The sequence below is a fragment of the Chenopodium album genome, chromosome 26 (assembly GCF_948465745.1).
Source record: "Chenopodium album chromosome 26, dcCheAlbu1.1, whole genome shotgun sequence".
Classification (NCBI taxonomy): Eukaryota; Viridiplantae; Streptophyta; class Magnoliopsida; order Caryophyllales; family Amaranthaceae; genus Chenopodium; species Chenopodium album.
Window position 1 is genome coordinate 2,388,019 of NC_137859.1, and position 16,054 is coordinate 2,404,072.

Below are 16,054 nucleotides of genomic sequence, written 5' to 3' on the forward strand. Positions count from 1 at the left end.
TAAAGTAGGCATTTTTGGAGAGCATTCGGTGCGCCACATAAGATTAGGTATTATTTTGTCCAATGAAAAATTAGATTAATAATTTATTTTAGAATTAATAAATTTATTCGCCACTTAAGCAAAAGTGATGAATAAAAATTAAGAATTTTGACACATAGGTAAAAACATCGAATAAAGAATAATTAAATTTTAAATTATTTTTTAAAACCAATAATTATATTCTCACCAAAAAAAAAAAAAAAAGTAATATCTTTTTTACATTTATGGATGCAAATTTTTGATCGCAAATATCTTTAATCTCTCCCTAGCAAATATTATTAAACTTTGATTTTAATATTGTACTCATCGAGACGAATAAAACTAAATCTTAGATGACTATCTTCCCATAATTTTTAATAGTTAAACAATTATACAGTACATGAGACTAACATTTTAAACAAAACGAGTATATTAAATAAACACATAAGCAAAAGACTTATTTTGGTCAATAAAAAAAACAAGATTTGTCATTACATTTTTGAATTAAAAATTTAACTTGTCACATAAGCAAAATTAGTGAATAAGGTTTGAGATTTAAATCCAAGCATCACGTAAAATAAATAAAAACAACAAAAGATAACAATAGTGTTAATATTAAAAAAATTATCTTATGATATTAAGAATTTTATCCATAAATCTAATGAATGATCTTCATAAATATACAAAATTTTAAATTAAATTAAAATGATTTACTAGAATCGTGCATCGCACGGGCTTACATCTAGTAGGGTTTTATTTGTAAGACTATATATTGGTTGATTTAAGGAGTTTTTGAACATGATAAAAAAAATATATATTATTGAAACTGTGATTTAAGTTGTATGTGTAATCTAATTTTGTTTTCATTATGAGAAAACAAACCAAAGCTTTATATGCCTGTTTATCATGAGATTTTTGTTTTTGCATTGTGCATGTGTAATACTTCCTCCGATTTTTTAGTTGGCACCATTTGACTTTTTTACTATTCACAAACTACATTTTGACTAGCTTTTGTGGTTTCTAGCTGCGATAAAACGTAGTCAAGTAAGATTTTGTTCGAATCGTTTCAATGTATATTTTATTACTATCCACTTTTTATAATTTTACAATATTGAGAATTAGAGATATTAATAGTTAAAATAGTGTGTTGGCAAGGGTGATAAAAGAAAGGCGTCAACTAAATAAAAACGAAGGTAGTATATATCACAGAGCTAAAAATAGTAGTGGTGCTGACAAAAATCATGATGTTCTCATGATCATAGATGCATGGAAAAAGAAATGTGTGATTTTAAGGTTTTATTTGGTCTTTAGGATTATATTGAGACTCTTGAAATTATACACCTATCTAGCTAATTACAATTATCAGTTTTATACAAATTTCACATAAGTTATTTTTTTCTTTTCTTTTAGTGAATCTAGCTTTCAATGTTATAGCACCAAAAAAAAAGGGTTTGATGATACAAAATAATTTACATAATTAATATATAATCAACCAGTTTTTTGCTCAATTTTGTTCACGAGACTTCTATTATGACTGAGAAGTCCTTTTTTTTTTTTTCCTTTGTTATTAAAGTTTATAGTACATACATCAAAAATGAGAAAATCTATCTAATATAACCTATGGAGTAAATGGAAATATATCAAATAATAAGCTATAAAATTAGCTTAGTGATTCATTTTTTGCACCTAAGCTTTCATTAAATGAATATAGCTTTCATTGCTATATAGTACAATGACTATCATCTAGAATGAGAAAAGAATCAGCCATATTTTTTCCTAGCTAGGCTACTATAATTAGTGAGAAGATGTCTTAAGGATTTATTTTTATTTTTTTACATGAAAAAATTAAATGTGATAATGAATTAAAATGGATAGATTCAACTCAAATACATTATGCTATGTTTATTAGCACATTTCAAACCTTAAATTATGAGGTGATGAAAATTAAATTTAGGGCACCTTAAGGGTGTGTTCTATTCACCCGACTTTCACTTATCTGAATTTACCTGAACTTATCTGAACTTATATGAACTTATTAGACCTTATTTAAACTGTGATTTGTACTTGGGTAACCTGTATCAGAACTTATCAAACCTGCTCTGAACTTATTTAACCTGCTCTGAACTTATCTGAACTTATTACACCTGAAATAAGTGATAATAAGGTGAACAGAACATACTCTTAATTAGAGTTGTTTGGCAAGCACCTTATTGAAGTATGTATATTTTAAGGTGATGAAACGACATAATTTATTTATAATATAATTGAGATTGTCCTCTAAATGTCATCTCAAATTTAGGTATTGGAAAATTTAATATTTATATGTATATAATTATTAAGTACAATAATTAAACCACTAAGTTATCTTTAGTTGGCTTAGCTTATTATTGCTGAGATTAATTTATGTTGAACTTATTTGTCCTAAATATACTTAGGCTTAGGTAGATCCACTAATTAATTTTTGATGAATATAACTTAATTAATATTACTAAACTTGACTTTATATTGTTGAAATTATTTTTTTTTGTTGAACTTAACTTATTATAGTTGTTTTCGCAATCCAAATGGTTCTTGCATCATCATGCTTTCTATGTTCTCTTTTAGTAGGTACATCTTGACTTTCACACTTGTCAACGCATAATTTCAACTCGTTATTATATCTCTAATTATAGATACAGGTAAAATAATATAACACTTTAATATTGTGAAAATGTAAATCTAGACGAATTAACAAAATCCCACATGAAACATGACTATATCTCGCCCACCAGATAAAATAGTGCATGCCATTTTATAAACGTTGCAACTAAACTAAATGGTGGAAGTATCTATTCAAAAAAAAAAAAAATGGCGGAAGTATGAATCTTTCACCAAATTTGAATTTCAACGATCACCGTTGATATAGAAATAATCAACCTCATTTTATTGCCCATGATATTTATCCACGCGGCTTAATTATAGAGGTTTTTCCACATCAAAATATCTTGACCAAAATGGACAGAAAATCATATAACGCATACAATTACAAGTTATATAACGAGTAATTCTGCTTGTACTCTTATAATTCAGCCAAGCAAATTTTGCAATAAAAAAAAAACCTCGGGAGGTCAAAATTCTTAGTTCTAAGGTTGTCATTTTCTTTTTCAAAAACGAGGGAAGGAAAGGAAACAATTCATAGGTTGAGAAATTGAAAGGAAACGCTCGAATTTTGATTTCCATCCAGTTCGATTAATCCAAGAGAAGAATTGGCTTATCCAGGTAAAAGAAAATTTGATCCCTCCATTTTTTGATTTAAAATCCATAAAAGGTTTAAGTAATTTATTTTTTCTATTAAAAAAAAAGGACAAAACTTTACAAGTTTGGTGTAAAGACTGATATATATATATATATATATATATATATATATATATATATATATATATATATATATATATATATATATATATATATATATATATATATATATATATATATATATATATATATATATATATATATATATATATATATATATATATATATATATATATATATATATATTATTGTCTCATAATTTAGCTTTAGGGCTTGTTTAGTTTGCCTTATTTTTGCTTGTTTGAACCGATCTAAACTAATATGTTCTGATCTGATCCGATCCGATCTACTCTGATATGATCTAATCTGGTTTGATTTGATCAGATCTGATTGTCTGATTTGACCAGATTTTCACTACGATAATCTACATTTTTTTAGTTGAAATTTGTTAAATTCGTAATACTGTATATTTTATTAGTACGTAATTTTTTTGTAATTTTTAATTACAAAATTAAAGATATTTAGCGATAAAAAACTCACTTAAAACGATAAAGTATGTCAAAGCTTATTTTTTCTGATCTAATTTGACCTTATTTTTTCTAATCTGATCTGAAATAAATTTATATAAGATAAAGTAAACATGACACGAGTCTCATCTTTTTTTTTCCAAATTAAAAGATATTGTTTTAGTAGTCATCGTATCATTTAATTTACTTCATGTTGTTCTTATACAATTTGATTTACATGCAGTCTTGGAGAAGGAAGTTTGGGAAGACACATATCATATATAAATAAATTAGAGGTACAAAATTAAAGCCAGAAATGTGATTTTTCATTTTCTTTTTAGATCAATTAAATTGTGGAATGAATTGGTTTATTTGAGAGATAGAAAAGTTGACCCCCTTCAATTTTCTTCCTTTCTATGACCATGTTTGATGAAGGAGAATGAATTTTTTGATAATTCAAACACATTATTACAATTTATTTGGATAATGATGATACTGGAGGGGAAGGGAAGGATCGAAACAAGAATTCAAGGGATGGATTTGTAGTAGTAAACATGTGTTTTCATTTCAAATCTATCCACCTTTTTTAAACAGTTTGATTATTATTATAAGAGAAACAAGATCCCTCAAATTCCTATTCCTTCTCTGCTTTTCTTCCCCCTAATTAATATCTAATTAAAAGAAACAAGATCCATCACCCTCTTACGTTTTTTTTTTCTCTCTTCACAACACGTTGTTAGTGCTCTTACATTATTACTAGCCGTTATTACATAACTAATGACACAAAATTATTGATGCTAATATGACGTAATTGATGAGATAATCACTTTTAATGTAGTGGTAAATTCTTTACCACCTCATTAACAGTGGTGATACTAACTTAATGTGAACATACATGCATTATGCTGCACTTTGATTTAATTATTTCTTGTTATTATTCATTTATTGCAATACAAAATCAAAATAGGATTCTTTATTTATGGCATTGATGCATTAATTTGATACCATATTTATTAATTTGATATCATATTAATTATATGTGATATCACTGATATGTTACCATATTATATGATATGTTACCATATTTTATTAATTATTATGAATTTGATATCATATTAATTATATGTGATATCACTGATATATTACCATATTATATTAATTATTACGAATTTGATATCATATTAATTATATGTGATATGTTACCATATTATATGATATATTACCATATTATATTAATTATTATGTTAGTTACCATATATTATATTATAATGTTAGTTACCATATATTATGTTATTATGTTAATTACCATATTATTTTGACATGTTACTATATCAATTTGATATTATTGCTAGGAGCTTAATGAAAATTTATAATTCATACACTGAATGTTTACTATAGGCTGAACTTAAGTTTAGTTTTGTTGTGAGGATGAATAATTCAAGAAAAAACGATGTAGTTTAAGAATGGGGAGTAATATAATGATTTTGATTTTTATATTTATATATTAAATTGTAGTTTAGATACATACATACAGAAAATAATTTTTAAAAAAAACAATTTAAAGGAGGATACATAATACATTTATTTGAACTTATTAGAAAAAAAAATTAGTAAAGGGAAAATATTGTAAGGTTAAGGGTGTGTCTATTTGAACTTACCGGAACTTATTATACCTTATCTATATCAAAACTTATTTTAGTTGTAATTTTTACTTGTTTAACCCTTGGAACTTATTTTTTCTAACTAAACAGAACTTATTACACCTGAAATAAGTGAAAATAAGCTGAATAGAATAGGCTCTTATAGCTTGATATGGTAGTCAACCAATGAACCTTGATAACTCTTTCAACTATATATTCAACTTAAATTAATAATAACTTCTAATAATAATAATAATAATAAACCTTTTAACCAAAACTAGTTAGTCCTTTTTCTCTATATATATATATCTACTTTCAATCCATTTTGTTTTATGTTCTCTATGAAATTGATAACAATTTTGTACTCTTAAATCCTTACACCACTATAAAATTCATTACAAAATTTAATTTTTCTTTGATTCATCTTGTTTCTCAAAATATTCTTCCACACACCACTTATTTAATCAAATTCTCTCCTCCCAAAAAAAAATCATTCATCATTATTCAATACATTGCTAAGGATGAATAATAATAAAAATGTTGATGGTAAAAGTTCATTTTTTAAATGAAGCATGAAAACATGTCTAATTTTGAACCATTTACTTTTGATGATCTAGATATAATTTTAAATGACGACTTTATAGTTGATTTGGCGCGAGATATTCGACTTGCTTTTTATGCTGCAAATCCAAGTGCTTCTACGACAAAGGAAGCATCGGAAACTAACTCTTTTTTCAATTTTGAAACTTTAGATAATATCAAGCGCAGAATCATGATACAGAGAGGTTCAAGCTCAACCACCATGCAAGACGCAACCCAAAAAACTACACCACCTTTATCAAATGTGCCGATTGCAAACCCTAACCCGGTTGAGCAAGCCCATAACCCCATCCAAATTCAATTGAATGAACCCTATGTAAGCACATTCAAACCCATGGACTCATCCTTATGCCAACCAAATGGGACCGTTGTTGTAAACCCAATAACCCTCCCACTCCGAGTTGCACCCATGCAACCAATTTTAAACCCCATCTCGTCCTTTCAGGTTGTCTCACCTTTTCAAATGAATGCGATCGTTACATACACCAACCTGATTTCAGCCCATGCTATTGCACCAGCTTATCAACCAAATCATATTGATAATCCTTATGCAAATTTGTGTTGGCAAGTCAGACAAGAAGCAACCTTTGTGGATGAGCCTGCTACAAACCTTTGCCTTTCAACTCCTATTCAAGATGCCCCAACTATTGCGGCCCCAATAATTGATGTGCCTCCTCGTCCTTGTCGTGGCCGCAAAAGGAAGCCCACTGGTCTGCCGGACAACTGGGTTGTCACGGAAACCACAAGGAAAAGTGGAAAGACTAAGGGAGTTGTTGACAAGGTTTGTACAAAAAATTAATAAAAAATTAAATAATACATTTTGTGTAATTATTTTAGTACTATGTAATAATTAAACTTGTAAATTTTTAATGTGATGCAGATGTACAGAAGCCCAGATGGTAAGAATTTTCGATCTTTGAAGAAGGCATTAGTTTACTACATGAACACTGATGGGAAAGTTGATAAGGTATACGCTCCTTTATATATCTATACATACATATTGATGTGTAATTGTATAGCCATCCTTATTAGTATTCGGCGTAAGATGATCAAAATCTAATTTTTGATTAATTATAACACACGACTTGCTAAACAATTAATTAGATAGTGTATTAATATCATGTGAAATTTTATGTGCCTATTGAGTATATATATATGCTTATACGTACATTTATTACAGATAAAAAATTGATGCACGTGCGTACTTGTTACGTGATAAAAATGTAATAAAAAACTTAATCGCATATATATAATTTTACTAATTTATATGTTTATATATATGGTCTTTAATTTACAGGGCGAAGGAGGTTCATCAAGTGGTGGACAAGCGGCGGCTTGAAAACATCGCGTCTTTAATCATTTACAACGGTGATTCATGTGGAGTCAATGGAGGTAGAGAGAAACATATGGGCAATATAATGAAGAAAGATATTTATGTTTAATTTATTAGTATGAATAGTTCTCAATTTCTTTCATAGTCTCATTTGAATTTATTGTAAATGGTGGTGAAAACAATTTTCGTTTATTGTTGTACTATTCCTAGCTAGTAGCTACCATTTCATGAGATATATATTTGGTAGATGACTTTGTTGTTGCTGCTTGTTTATTTATCATTGTAATAATTTGTAATGTTATTTGGATACACCGACCTTTATTCTAGCAATACCAGTTATTTAGATCTTCCATTTCTTCTTATAGTCTTCAATATTATATGTGTCACTTACATTATTGATACATAAAGATTGATTAATATTCAATGAGAACTTGATTATATTGATACATAAAGTTTAGGAAAATTTGAAATTTTAGCTAGGAATCCTTTGATGAAGATGTCAAACTACTTTAAACAAGCTTTTTTCACTTCGAAATTTAACTCACGAATAGCTTGATATTTATAATGGCGGATCTAGATATTTAACAGGGTGAAAATACATTAGATAAAATTTTAATGGGGTCAAGTGGGTAATTTTATGAAAAAAAACTCAATTTTATAACAAAAATTTTATAGGAAAAATATTATTTATTTATGTTGACGTGGGGTCACTTGACCTCACTTGGTTGTACATGCATCCACCACTTACTCATATAGTATGATATATGAACTTTATGGATAAAGATTGTATTTATTCAAATACCTATTCAATTTAATTAATAACTCGGCCAATGAAAATATTAAATTTTCATATGATCATGACTTCAACTTCGTACTACTTTATTGAAAGAGGGTTATATTTGTCATTTTAGCTCTTCTTCTTTAATGGTTACAGAGTACATTTCAATTATTTCCTAATTAAAAATATTGTTTTTTTTACACATATACCCCTAGATACATATTTTTTTACAATTATCCCCATTTATCAAAATATTTATATACTTTTAGTGCAACTACTTTTATTTACAAAGATAATTACCTACTCCCAATTTAACTATTTCTATTATCAAATTAATTTAATGTCTTAATAATATATATTTTTTTTTTTTGAAATAAATGTCTTAATAATACTTGATCTTTTTTTAAAAAAATAATTTGATATATCTAATACTCTGTAATTATTTTTCACTATCTTATTTTACTTATTTTCCTTATTAACTGTGTAAAAGAATGGATGACCTTCTTTTCCTTCTTTTTTTTTATTTTTTTTTTTTTAATATTTTTTATTTTATATTGGTAAAAAAAAAATTTAAAAAAAAAAAAATTAAAAAATGAAACTTTAGTTGTCTTGGAGAACAAACAAACATCTAAAATAACATTAACAGTTTAAACACTAGTTTCAAAGCATCAATCTTCTACTTGACTCTCTCTTCTTCTCCCAAATTCCATCTCTTTCTCCCGAATTCTCAAAAATGTCTAGAAAATTCTTCGTCGGCGGCAACTGGAAATGCGTAAGTTTTTCTCTTTTTGTTTTTCACAAAATCATTCATCATCAATTCACTTTAATCTCCACTGCTAAATTTTTTCCATTGATCATATTATTATGTTAATTTTTTGTTTGCTATAATCTGAATTACATATGCAGTGGATTATGATTATCAATCTGAATTGTAAGTTTCATTAATTGGCTTTAATTTGAAGTTAAAGATTGATAATTTCTAATTCAGGATGCTCCCAGATTAATTAGGGTGCTAATCATGCCTTAATATGATTATAATCTCTGTGTGTGACAAAATTTCATCATTAATATGAAGATATTAACCTTGTTTGGTTAATTAGCTAAGATATACTACTATAATTTGATGGTATGTTGATAATGAATTATAGGGGCCGTAGGCGAAATGATGAATAATTTGTGTTACATTGATAGATGCTTAGGGTTGAATTAGGAGTTTAAGAAAGAATTGTTCATGTGGCAGAAAAGAGGGCATTCTGAAGAAAGAAGAAAAGAAAAAAGGTTTTAGTCCTGTTTGTGATGACTTGATTATTGATCATGGTAATTATATTGCTAAATTTGGGGCTGAAAGTGACTTAATTTTTCCAGAATGGAACCACTGAGGAAGTGAAGAAACTTGTGACCATGTTGAATGAGGCCGAAGTTCCCTCGGAAGAGGAAGTGGGTGAGTGTATTACATTCTTACTTCTGATAGTTCTTGGAATGTGACATTATTGTAATGTTATGGTTGAACGTTGTATTGATGATTAAGTTAGTTTGGAAGCTTAAAATATTATATGTATGAGTGAAGTCAGTCATCGGTTGTTTTCTTTCCTGTTGTGGTGGTGAGGGCTTCATTAAAACATTACCATCTAAAAAGGGACAGTGGATGCTACAGACTCATCATGTACAGCAGGTAGAGCCTGTAGGGCTAATTGTGATTGCTAGATGTTGTAAATGGCTTATGGTTTAGTGTTGTTGGATGTTTCATAAGTTTATTTTAATGCTACCAATGAATCAGATTACACCATGTCATTGCTATAGTTATGCTTTGATTAATTAATGATGAATTAGCAATTTTTCTTTTTTTTTTTGGGTTTTAAATGATTATGAATTTATATTGCTTTTAGTTTTTGTTCCTCTTTTTCATCTATGATTGTATGATCATCAGATTTCTTGGAGTCTCATGCTAGTTTACTCTTCTACTTGATATTGTTTAGATTGACATTTAGGAATTTTAGCTTTTATGGGAGTGCCACATGATTTATACAGTGTTCTTGACTACATGATTAGTGTTGGTCATTCTTGTTTGTTTGTGAATCCTGTTCTTGCCTCGTGCAATCTGTTAAAACTTCAATTACCTATAAGATCTTTTCAATGTACTTTTTTTTGTTTCCTTAAGTACTATTGGACCTTTTTATACAGTCTTATTGTGAATTTGTGATTGAACTAGCCTTTTCTATGCTCTACCATATGTAGCTTCAGAAGGTTTTCTATATATCTATATGCTAAATGTGTTTGATTTATCTTTACAGCAACTAGGTTGAAGGGAAGGAAGTGTATTTAATTTCATCTTTGTTGTGTTTCTTTATTTCTTTGGATTTGTTATAAAGGGTCTGCAATTATTGTCTTATCTCAAATAAGCTTCTGATTAATAGAAAAATGCAATTCTCTCTTTACTATATGATGCCTTTGCTTTTCCTTGCAGAGGTGGTTGTCAGTCCTCCATTTGTATTTCTTACTCTGGTGAAAAATTTATTGAGGCCTGATTTCCATATGGCTGCACAAAACTGTTGGGTGCGAAAAGGTGGTGCCTTCACGGGTGAAATCAGGTATACATATTCTGATCTGTACCTTTGCTCTGTCATAATAATTTTTCAGGCAGGATATTGTTATGCTGCATTGTAAACTGTATCACTCTGCTGCTTCTTTAGTTTGTCTCGTAGGTTTTTAGTTGATGTCCTAAGTCAATCTTTTAGCATACAAATATAAATTAGTACTAATATGTTTTGCTGTCTTGTTGATGTATGGTGAATTCTATACTGACTAGGATTAATGTACTCAAATTCCTGTCTAACATTTATGATGTCTTCTCAAACATGTATATAGTGTATCCCTTTACATTCTCCTCGTATGTATAATCATTATCTTCCTATTAGATATGAAAACTCTACTTGTATGTTTATCTAATGTTTCAACATGCTTCAGTGTCAACATAAATCTCTTAGTCTTTCTGGTTTTCCAACCTGTATCAATCATGTATTTAACTCCTAAAATAGGCACAAGTTCTGCAGTCCTTGAACTTTCGTATGAAATGTGATGGATATCTTACACTTCTTTAGTTTTCCAACCTGGATCAGACATGTACTTGACACCTAAAGTGGGTGCAATTTCTTAAATGTGATCCTTGAACTTTTGTATGAAAACATTTGCCTAGTGAGCTGAGTCTAAGTGAAACCCTCAGATTACAGGAGTCATCACTCAGGGTTAAGAGCATTGTCAGTGTTGTTTCAGTTCATTTTTGTTCAATATGAATCCCATCTTTTATGCTGAGGAATATTTTACCTCCTCATTTCATCTACCTTGGTGCTTTGATTGATAGTATAGCATTCTATGAAATAGATGTTGCTTTATGCGAATCATGGTATTTTTCAAAGCAATTACTATATTAAAAGAGAGTCTTTGGGTTGTTCATTTTCTCCTACCCTAAACAGTAGCATTCATGTTAAGCATGTGCCTGTGTTTCTTATCAAGAAGTTTTTAAGGTTTAAACTTTGATCTAGACTTCTTGCTTTGGGCTTTGAGAAAAACATCAACTTTTATGTACAGATTATAATCATCTTCGACAATTTCACATTGTATTTAGTTTGCTTGGTCCTTTTATGTTTGATGTTTGCAAATTTTTTGTTCACATGAAAAGTGTATTATGATTTTGGATTTTATGTGTTGGGCTGATGTTTAACATCCTCTGTCTTACTCTGTTTTCTCTATTCATTGTTGCAGTGCAGATATGCTTGTCAATTTGGGTATTAACTGGGTTATCCTGGGTCATTCAGAGAGAAGAGCCTTGTTAAATGAGACAAACGATGTATGATGTGTCACCTTCAGAATCTTCTATGCCTATTTGATGCCTTATATACTATGTTTTGCTTTGCTTACATAAGTGCTGATATCTGATTAATGCTCCTGTGTTTCCTCTTAGTTTGTTGCGGACAAGGTATCACATGCACTCACCCAGGGCCTGAAAGTGATAGCTTGTGTAGGTGAGACTTTGGAGCAGCGTGAAGCAGGAACTACCATGGAGGTGGTTGCAGCTCAGACAAAAGCTATTGCTGGTAAACTACTGCTATATGTTTTCAAACAAACTGCATTTGTATAAGCATTATATGGAAGATTATTCTGTCTCTAATCCTCATCAGCATAAACTTGCAACTAATAATTTGTTTATTACTGTGTTGATAGACCGCATAATGAATTGGGACAATGTTGTTGTGGCTTATGAACCAGTCTGGGCCATTGGAACTGGAAAAGTTGCAACTCCTGCTCAGGCTCAGGAAGTAAGTCTAGTTTCAAGACAGCGTTGACTATTTTATTTTATTTTTGCCAACTTCTTGTAAGAATTATGATGTTTGATTAAATTTAATGTGACATGCACACTAATGCTGAGTGATTGCTGTTCTTAACTTCTATGTTACTTGTCTGTTTATGAAGTGTTATGCAAAGAGCCAAGAGAAAATTTAGATATGTAATACAGAATTACAATTGATTTATATATTTCATTGTCTCCCATCATTTACAGGTTCATTTAGAACTGAGGAAGTGGCTCAAGGAGAATGTCAGTTCCCAAGTTGCTGAAACAACCAGAATTATTTATGGAGGTATTTTAATGGCTTTAAGACAACCGATAAACTAATTGGAGATTTGGACTTTGTCAGTGTCGGAGTTGGTTTATCCAGTAATTGGCATTGATGATAGGTCCATACTCTATACATCTTGTATCAGAACTCTTATGTACTTATCCCAGCTTTCTATTCTACCTTCAGGAAAATTAACCCCCCATGCCTCAGATACACACACTCAGATGCCCATATTATGTAACTCATGTACACACCTTTCATACTGTTTTCAAATTTTGCATGGTTCACTGCAGGCTCAGTAAATGCAGGTAACTGCAAAGAGTTGGCAGGACAGCCTGATGTTGATGGATTTTTGGTCGGTGGTGCTTCCCTTAAGGTAGTGTTTTTAAGCACTTCGAATTTTATTATATTACATTTTCTGTACATCAGATAAAAGATTTGCTGCCTGATATTCTTCTTCCTTTTTGTCCATTCAGCCGGAGTTTGTAGACATAATCAAGTCTGCTACAGTGAAGAAAGGTGCTTAACATTGATCCAGTCTAATTTCAGAAAACACTTCTAGATATTTTTGCTTTTAGGTGTTCTTTGGCCTCTTTTACAAGATTTACATGAAGAGAATGTCAAAACTCGAAAACAACTGACATATAATAATGTGCCTCAAGTTGTGCTTCTTTTTCAGTCAATATGAATGTATAAGCTTATCTTAAGTTATTTTCTTTGCCGTTTGTTCATATTGTGTGAAACTACGGTGTGTGTTATTATTCATTAGAGATCAAGATCACAATAACATGATATAGTAGGTAAATAACTTCATCAGAATCAAATCTCTTTGTGTCTGAAACGAGGATTAAAATTAGTAGTCAAGAGTTGCCAAAGTTGTCTTAATTAATAATATGTCCTCGTGATTAAAGCATGATTTGTCACTAGAAGTTGTTCTTCCCTCAAGATTGACCTCATGATTTTGATTCTTTGTTGAAAAATATGCCTCGTACTATAATATTTTAGTCGAATTAGATCCAATCATAGTCTCCTGAAAATTGCAAATAACATTATTATAGTCATAAAAAGGATTTCGTATAGATTTGTATTGCCAATTAGGACTTATTAGTTATGATTTTACTTTCTTTATACTAATGATGTAAGAAGTTCTGTTGGGGACGTTATAATACGACCTCACAAACTTACCAACCCAAATCACCTAATTGTTTATATTTTACCCGATTTCCTATTGTATCTAAAATTAGATGAATTGTTTTAATACAAATCAAATTGATTCAACCTGTACTAATAGTAACGAATTTTTTATTTGTAATAAACTCGACAATAAAATCAATCATGACTAAAAGAACACATGTGGTAAAAGATTAAAAGTAAACTTGATCCAAACAACTTATGTTTTACCTATTCTAACCTAAATAAAATGGTACTCATATTGTACCTTGTACCTTGTAATGAAGAAATAATTGTTTTGAAATAAAATGATGTAATTAATGATAATTTGAATCTAAATATAGATAAACAGTTGTTATACTCATGGAATGAATGATTGACTGAATGACGTAGCAAAAAATCCTAACAATAGTCGAGGTGGGCATGCAACAGTACAACACCCGTCAAAAGACAAAGCAGAAACTGGGTCAAAAGAGTGATAAAAGTCAACAATCTGATGAACAATAACAAAACTTATATTCAATTTTAAGGTAACAACTTGCACTGATGATAAGGTATTAAGGTCCCCCCTTACCAATTACACGAAAAACATTATTTTCTTCAACCCACATGATTGTTATCTCTCCTTTATTTCACATTATTCATTCATCTATATTGTTGAATCTCATAATAATAATACTCCTATATTTGGTTTATTCACTTTTTTTCCTTTTTTCTTAAAACTAGTGTGAAGGAAAATTCATTTGTTTTTAAGTTATTACAATGTACGGCGTATGATATTTATATCGCATATATGGAGAGAGTAAGGGATCGATAATTGTTCACACTATATATATATATATATATATATATATATATATATATATATATATATATATATATATATATATATATATATATATATGAAACTATACATGGAGAATTGTTGAGCCTTTTAGGTTTGATTGACTTTTTTTTCTTTTTCTTTTTCTTTTTCTTTTTTTTACACCAATAAGAAAGTAAACATATAAGATAGTAACATAATCAATTTGTTGGAAAATGATAAAAATAATTCAATGCAATAATAATTCATAATATATTTATTTTGATTTTTCATTTTAATAAATAGTGTTGCTATCGGAATATTAACAGAATTAATTATTAGTTCTTGTTTATTTGACGTTGAATGACCCAAAAGGTAAACACAAGTCCTTTACCAGAACCGCCATCACCTCTGAATCTCCGATGACACAGCCATGTAAATATATATGCAATTGGACCTTGAGATGTGAAATACATCATTACATAGATATATAGTGATATGGCTAGAGATGATATCTAATTGCAATTTGGCATGTTAGTATTATGACCTTTACAATTGCAATTTGAGCTATATATGAGTTGCCACCCGTGATTTGTTTGTTATCTCTTAGGAGTTAATATAAATCAATTAGCCTAAGCTTGCTAGGCAGATATTTATTATCTTACATGCTTGATTCCATCAACCTAAATAAAATAAAATAAAAATCATCTAGTGGGTGCTAGATGTTTGGACAAATTGAACAAGCTAAGCTTATCTACATACAAATCAAAGTAGATAATCCAAAACGTGACCTTGAAACTTGAAAGTACAGGTTGTTAATTAATCTCTTAATTAATTAATGAGGCTCAGCTACTAATTTTATAAATATCCTGAAATTGACTAATGCATAAAAATTGACCACAAATGCAAATACATTGGCGTCTAAGGTCAACCGAGTTCAGTGTTAAGTTCCACTCAACAAATATTTTATGCTCCGTACCATTTATTTCAATACAAACTAGTTAGGTTATTGTAGATTTGTAGAGTAGTTAGTAGCCATGTAAAGTACAAGCTAAGTATTAATACTACCCAAAAGTCAACCATGCATTTATTTTGACCAAATTTAAATGGGAGTTGGGAGCTTGGGACCAAATTTCTCATATGCTCTTTACCCTAAAAATTACATTAAATTATTTGTGTGTGCTATGCTAGTATCTTCACCAAAAGAAGAAAGTGCAAGTTATTCTCTCAACTACTTCTAGTACATTTTCTTTATGTACCCATGTTAGTACGTTACTAGTGTTTCATAGCCACCAATTTG

The 16,054-nt window shown here is 29.3% G+C and overlaps 1 protein-coding gene across 1 annotated transcript; it reads left to right on the forward strand.

The window, feature by feature from the left end:
* Nucleotides 1-8,792: 8,792 nt before the first annotated feature.
* On the forward strand, nucleotides 8,793-13,489 carry LOC145616560 (triosephosphate isomerase, cytosolic-like). Its single transcript, XM_081671308.1, has 9 exons — nucleotides 8,793-8,941; nucleotides 9,535-9,610; nucleotides 10,634-10,757; nucleotides 11,929-12,013; nucleotides 12,128-12,260; nucleotides 12,388-12,482; nucleotides 12,725-12,803; nucleotides 13,076-13,158; nucleotides 13,259-13,489. The coding sequence occupies exons 1-9, from the start codon at nucleotides 8,903-8,905 to the stop codon at nucleotides 13,307-13,309; spliced, it is 765 nt and encodes a 254-aa protein (XP_081527434.1). The 5' UTR covers nucleotides 8,793-8,902; the 3' UTR covers nucleotides 13,310-13,489.
* Nucleotides 13,490-16,054: the final 2,565 nt, after the last annotated feature.